This window comes from Myotis yumanensis, unplaced genomic scaffold (genome assembly GCF_028538775.1).
Source record: "Myotis yumanensis isolate MYYU_CA2020_CCGP unplaced genomic scaffold, mMyoYum1.0.hap1 SCAF_19, whole genome shotgun sequence".
NCBI lineage: Eukaryota > Metazoa > Chordata > Mammalia > Chiroptera > Vespertilionidae > Myotis > Myotis yumanensis.
In genome coordinates this window covers 1,503,580-1,510,486 of record NW_027223770.1, presented here as the reverse complement: position 1 = coordinate 1,510,486, position 6,907 = coordinate 1,503,580, and the positions used below count along the sequence as shown (strand labels likewise).

At 41.0% G+C, this 6,907-nt stretch overlaps 1 protein-coding gene across 1 annotated transcript; it reads left to right on the top strand.

The window, feature by feature from the left end:
- The first annotated feature begins 1,112 nt into the window (after positions 1-1,112).
- On the top strand, positions 1,113-1,796 carry LOC138997893 (isopentenyl-diphosphate Delta-isomerase 1-like). Its single transcript, XM_070399826.1, has one exon. The coding sequence runs from the start codon at positions 1,113-1,115 to the stop codon at positions 1,794-1,796; it is 684 nt and encodes a 227-aa protein (XP_070255927.1).
- Positions 1,797-6,907: the final 5,111 nt, after the last annotated feature.

The window sequence follows — 6,907 nt, the reverse complement described above, 5'->3', positions numbered from 1 at the left end:
AATATCCAGAAATCGATTGCATTTTTATGCACCAATAATGAACTCTCAGATAGAGAAACTAAAAAAACAATGCCATTTACCACTGCACAAAAAAAAAAAAAAAAAGAAAAGATAAGATACCTAGGAATAAACTTAATCAAGGAGCAAAAGACCTGTAGTTGGAAAACTATAGAAGATTGAAAAAATAAGTAGAGGATGATCCAAACAAATGAAAACATATACAATGTTTATTGATTGGAAGAATTAACATCTTTAAAATGTCTATATTACCCAAAGCAATCTATAGATTCAATGCAATCCCTATTAAAATACCAAGTGCATACTTAACAGAACTAGAACAAATACTCCAAAAATGTATATGGAACCATCAAAGGCCCCGAATAGCTGCAGCAATCTTGATTAAGTAAAACAAAGCTTGAGGGATCACAATACTGGATACCAAACTTTACTACAAAGCCATTATAACCAAAACAGCCTGGTACTGGCACAAGAACAGGCATATTGACCAATGGATCAGAACAGGGACCCCAGAAATTGACCCACACCATTACAGTCAATTAATATTTGACATAGGAGACAAGAGCATACAATGGAGTAAAGAGCATACAATGGAGTAAAGTCTTTTCAACAAATCGTTTCGGGAAAATTGGACAGACATGTGAAAAAACATAAAACTAGACCACCAACTTACACCATACACAAGAATAAACTCAAAATGGATAAAAGACTTAAATGTAAGACATGAAACCATAAAAATCTTGGAAGAAAACATAGGCAGCAAAATCTCAGACATCTCTCATAGCAGAATTTTTGCTGATACATTTCCTAGGGCAAGAGAGAAAAAGGGAAAATAAACAAATGGAACTACATCAAAATGAAAAGCTCCTGCCCAGCAAAAGAAACCACCATCAAAATGACAAGAGAGCCCACTGCATGGGAGAACATATTTGCCATGATACTTCTGATAAGGGGTTAATTTACAAAATATATAAGGAACTCATACAACTCAACAAAAGGAAGACAAACAATCCAATTAAAAAATGGGCAGAAGAGCGACAGCCCGCGGACTGTCGGCACCTCAGGATTCTAGGACAGGTCGAACATCTGTCACGATGCCTGAAATCAACACCGACCACCTTGATGAGCAACAGGTTCAGCTCCTGGCAGAGATGCGTATTCTTATTGATGAAAATGACAATAAAATTGGGGCTGAGACCAAAAAGAATTGTCATCTGAATGAAAACATTGAGAAAGGTTTATTGCATCGAGCTTTTAGTGTCTTCTTATTCAACACTGAAAATAAGCCCCTGCTACAGCAGAGAGCAGATGCTAAAATTACCTTTCCAGTTTGTTTTACCAATACTTGTTGTAGTCATCTCTTAAGTAACCCAGGAGAGCTTGAAGAAAATGATGCAGTTGGAGTAAGGCGAGCAGCACAGAGGCATTTAAAGGCTGAATTGGGAATTCCCATGGAACAGGTTCCTCCAGAAGAAATTAATTACCTGATGAGAATTCACTACAAGGCTCAGTCTGATAGTATCTGGGGAGAACATGAAATTGATTACATTTTGTTTGTGAGAAATAACGTGACTTTGGATCCAGACCCCAATGAGATTAAAAGCTATTGCTATGTGTCAAAGGAAGAGGTGGAAAAAATGCTGAAAAAGGCAGCCAGCGGCAAAATTAAGATAACTCCATGGTTTCAATATATTGCAGAGGCTTTTCTCTTTACATGGTGGGATAACTTAAATAATTTGAATCAGTTTGTTGGCCAAGAGAAAATACACAGAATGTGAATGTGGAGATGAATAATTAGTAAAGTACTAAAAATGTCTCTACTAGTAAACTTAAAATGATTTTTTAAAAATTGGGTTCCCCATTAGAATTCTCATTGGATACATTGGTACTTTACAGCCTGAAATTATGTGGAAAAGATGCTGACAATTCTTACTTGTATCACACCCCCCACATATATGCACTCTTATTTGTAAAGGGCATTTATGAAAGATTATTTTTAAAAAGCAAATCAACTAAACTTAGCCTGTCTAAACAGTCCTGACAAATTTGAACAAATAAGTGAAGCTCTTTATTTGCGATGTGTTGGGCATTTTCAGAACCTGCAGAGCACTTTATTTACCAGGTGCATTATATGTCATTAAGGTGTTGTCATCGTCCAGAAAAATATGCAACAGAAACTGTTTGCTTAGCTGCTTCCAAACAGCTCAGATTAACGTTCCATGTTAAGATATTAAATTAGGGGAGCAAGTCAAAGGTAACTAAATGGTGTGTGTCCTGATTTCTATCAAAGTCTGTGTTCTCAGAATTACAGGGGACAGACAGGCTACTTGTAAAATGGAAATTGGGTCCTACTCTACCACAGGGGTTCTTACCGCTGGTTCTGTTAACATTTGGGCTGGGTAATTCTTTGTTGTGGGTTCATCTGTGCATTCAAGGACATTTAGCAGCATCCTTGAGTTCTACCCACTATTTGCCATTGGTACCCACCCCCCATCACAGTCACAGTGATTACTGATGCCAAATGTGTGCTGGAGGGCAACGGTGCTCCCATGAGAACCCCTGCTCTACAAAGTCATGCCATATTGGGGGAGCAGAGGGAATTAAACAGAAAGGTTAATATTTGTGTTAAATGGAATTAGGATCTGGAATATGTGCATATTCATATTTAAACTGTACCTTGATTGATGCACTTTTTAAAACTTGCATAGATTTCTCAGTTTGAAATCTCAAGACAGCTTTATTATCCTTGAATGCTAGGTAATAACAATTAAAAAGAAAAATTTGTTTCTTACAAGCTAAATATTTTATAAATTTGATGGAAGAATCCATTTCTTGTTAACTCTGAGCAGTTAATTCATAATTTCAGGGAAGATTTGTCACAAGTTTTAATTTTACTGAAAAGTAAAAACAATTAAAAATTATGTTTAAAAAAATAAATAAATAAAATAATAATAATAAATGGGCAGAAGACCTGATTAGACATTTCTCCAAAGAGGACATACAAATGGCCAAGAGACACATGAAAAAATGCTCAGTCACTAATCATTAGAGAAGTGCAAATTGAAACCACCCTGAAATGTCACCTAACACTTGTCAGAATGGCTACCATCAACAAATCAACAAACAACAAGTGCTGTCGAGGATGTGAAGAAAAGGGAGCCCTCATGCACTGCTGGTGGGAATGCAGACTGGTGCAGCCATTATGGAAAACAGTATGGAGTTTCCTCAAAAAAGTAAATATGGAACTGCCATTTGACCCAGTGATCCCACTTCTAGGAATATATCTTAAAAACCCTGGAACACCAATCAGAAAGAATGTATGCACCCCTATGTTTATATCAACACAATTTACAATAGCTAAGATCTGGAAACAGCCCAAGTGCTGTTTAAATGGGATTAAAAAAGTTGTGGGACATTTACACTATGGAATACTATCCAGCTGTAAAAAGAGGGATCTCTTACCCTTTGGGACAGCATGGAAGGACCTGGATGCCTGGACCTGCTGGGGCTGGACCCCAGCATCTGGCGCCCGAACAGGGACCCTTAGGTAAGCCCCCCATTCCCCTAGGTAAGCCCCACTCTCGGAACGGATAGGACTCCACCGTAAGAAGAGGGTGGATTGTCTTCGCCGACTCCGTCCACACCTTTGGGAACCCCTGGAACAGGATTCCCCTAGGTAAGCCCCTGCCATTGAGAACCCCCACACTCGGGATGGATAGGACTCCACCAGGGTGCTACAGACCCCCCTATAGAGGATAAGTAGGGTAAGAAGGTGGATAGTACAGAACTTAGATTGAGAAGATGTGCCATACTGAGTCTAAGAAAGAAGACTCTGTATTGATCTTTTAACACATATGCTTGCTAGTAGAGGAGTTGAGGTTACTCCCAGTCAAATGGAATGTTTTATACAAGAAGTGTGTCCATGATTTTCTGAGGAAGGAAAGGTGCCGGAAAGGTAAATGTAAAGGCATGGGAGAAGGTAGGCCCAAGGAGCCTTATCCTTAACCCCACTGCAGCCTTTCCACCCAGAAAAGTGCAGGATTGGAAAGCTCTCCCTGGGGTGATAGATCAGGACTCAGGTAATAGCGGAAAGCACCAATCCTACTCTTAAAATGGATACAAGAGAGCATTTGGGGTTCTTCTTTTTAATGCCTGCCTTGGATTGAGTAAATGCATTACGTGCGTCACCACAATGGACCCAGAGAAGCTCCTTGTCCCATCGTTTCAAAGACTTAGAGTTGCCCCGATGACAGAAAAGTGGAAAAAGGAAGAAAAGAAAGGCTATGCAAGGGACTGAGGTGCCAACATGGAGTCAGCTGAAGAAGTTAACAACTGAGGCCCAACAGAAAAGCAAGAAGTGGAAGCTACTCTCTCAGCCAAGTCCGAGGACTCTGAGTAAATCAGCAAAAGAAACTGTCATTTAGCAGAAACTCACTTATTTCGTCAAATGGAAAGACTTACTTACAGGAGCCTGGAAGGGACCTGATGTACTTTTAACCTGGGGGAGAGGAGATGCTTATATATTTCCACAGGATGCAGACTCACCTGTGTGGATTCCAGACCGTCTAATCTGACCTTATGTCACACCACCCTCCGTCTCCTCCTCATCCTCCTCCTCCCCGGTATCATCCATATCATCTGACCCAGAGGGCACAGCTGACTCCTCCCCGGACACCAACACCACCATCAAGCATGGCCCTGATGGACCCTTTGATGCAGCCCTTCAACTCGCTGATGTTTTGGGAAGCCCGTCGCCAATGACACTGCCCGCTAGCCAGATCAACAAGGACAACCAAACCACCGACTTGAAGACAGCTGAAATCCCTTGACTGAAGAGACCAGCAACCTTCTACAGAAACAAGACTCCTTGTGCACTCCATCCACTATGTTTATAGCTATGCTCACTATCATTGCTTGTCAGTCTTCTTCCGAGTCTTAAACAATCCAAGGTCACCTCTCTGAGAAAGGTTGTTTCCCCAGGTGGGGATTTTTCCCTGGAGTTAGGGATTAACAGGACTAAGGAAGGGAATAAATCAGTAAAACTCCTTAACTAAGGTGGGTAGTTAATCACTTTAACTACAAACAATCACCCTTGAGCTACATAATCTTTACTCCCTGGAATGGAGATAAGAAACGCCCTAACCTTTGGAATAGAAATTGATAGGATTAAAATCAACTGGTATAAATACAGATGTAACAAGACAACAGGAGACAGAACCTAGGGACAGAACCTAGGGACAGAACCTAGACACAGAACCTAGAGACAGGATTTGGCTGGAGATCCTAGATAGAACCTAGAGAGAGACAGAACCTAGAGACAGAACCTAGCGAGAGAACATGGCAAAAGAACCTGGATAGAACCTGGCTGGAGAACCTAGCAAGAGAACATGGACACAGAACCTGGCTGGAGATCCTAACCAGAACTTCGCTGGATCCGCCAGAACTTCGCTGTCTCCATGTCATTCCTTCTTCTCCGACTCTGTCCACACCTTTGGGGACCCCTGGACCTGCTGGGGCTGGACCCCAGCACCTGGAGAGTATTATGCTAAGTGAAATAAGCCAGTCAGAGAAAGACAAATATCACATGATTTCACTTATTTGTGGAATCTAATGAACAAAATGAATTGACCAACAAAATAAGACCTGAAGCATGGAGGCATGGGACAGACTTGATGTGGGGTTGGAAAGATGAGAAGAGATAAACCAAAGATCTTATATACTTACTAGAGGCCCAGCGCACATGAGTAGCTCGCTTCTGCTTGCCTCAGCTGGCTGCCCCGCCCATCACCCCTTGTAGCTCTCCGCCACTCATAGCTCTCTACCACTAGTAGCCCACACCCCACTTTGCCCTCCCTGAGAGCCGCTGCTCATTTGGTCATGACAGCGTTCGGGCATGACGATCATGGGCCTTTTAGGATATAGATATGCACAGCCCATGGACACAAGCAATAGGTGAGTAAAGACCTGGGGGTTGAGTAGGTGCTGGGAGAAGGGGGATAAAAGGGGAAAAGGGGAAATACTATAAAAAATATATTTAAAAAATTTTTTTTTAATTTTTAAAAAAACACATGTTGGGTCAAAGGTAAACGTGCCTTTTAATTTTCAGTAGAAAATGCCCACATCAACAAAAATGTTACACTAACTTACAATGCATGTAAGAAAGTTAACTGTTAGTGTATGACATCTATAATAATAAACTCGCAATATGCTAATTAGACCTGATGGCCGAACAGCGGAACGACCTTCTGGATGACCATTCGGGACCACACTATGACATCCACTGGCACCAGGCCAGCCAAGGCAGATGTAGTGTGATTGGTTGGGGGCCAGGCCATCGCCCCACGTTTGCCCTGCAGAGGGAGGCCCAGGCCATCAAGTGGGTGGCTGCTGGCAGCCAGAGGGAAGCCCAGGTCCCGGGTGCCAGGGGGAAGCCGGTGCCAGCAGCCAGGGGAAATAAGGCCTACTATTGCGTGAATTTCATGCACCGGGCCTCTAATTAGTATATAAAACTTAACTGCTTCCTTATATACCTGACCTGGGTATTTGTAAATCTTGGTAATTCTTGCAAATTTAGCAGGATAAATAACTGATATTTTAGAGAGTGAATTTGGGCATATTTCTTATGTTTTACAGGCTATGTGTTCTTTTGTCTTTTATAAGTTGTATTTTTTTTTACTATTTCCTACTGGTTTACTTACCTTTTCTTGTTTATTTGAAAACATTTATACATGAATACTTTGCAAATATTTTTCCAGCTTATTTTTCTACCTTTCAATAATACAATATAGAAATGTTAAATGTTTCATGTAGTCACATTGGTCAATACTTATCTTCATAGTTTCTAGGCTTCATTCTATGCTTAGAAAATTTTACTTTCAGGGACCAAGAT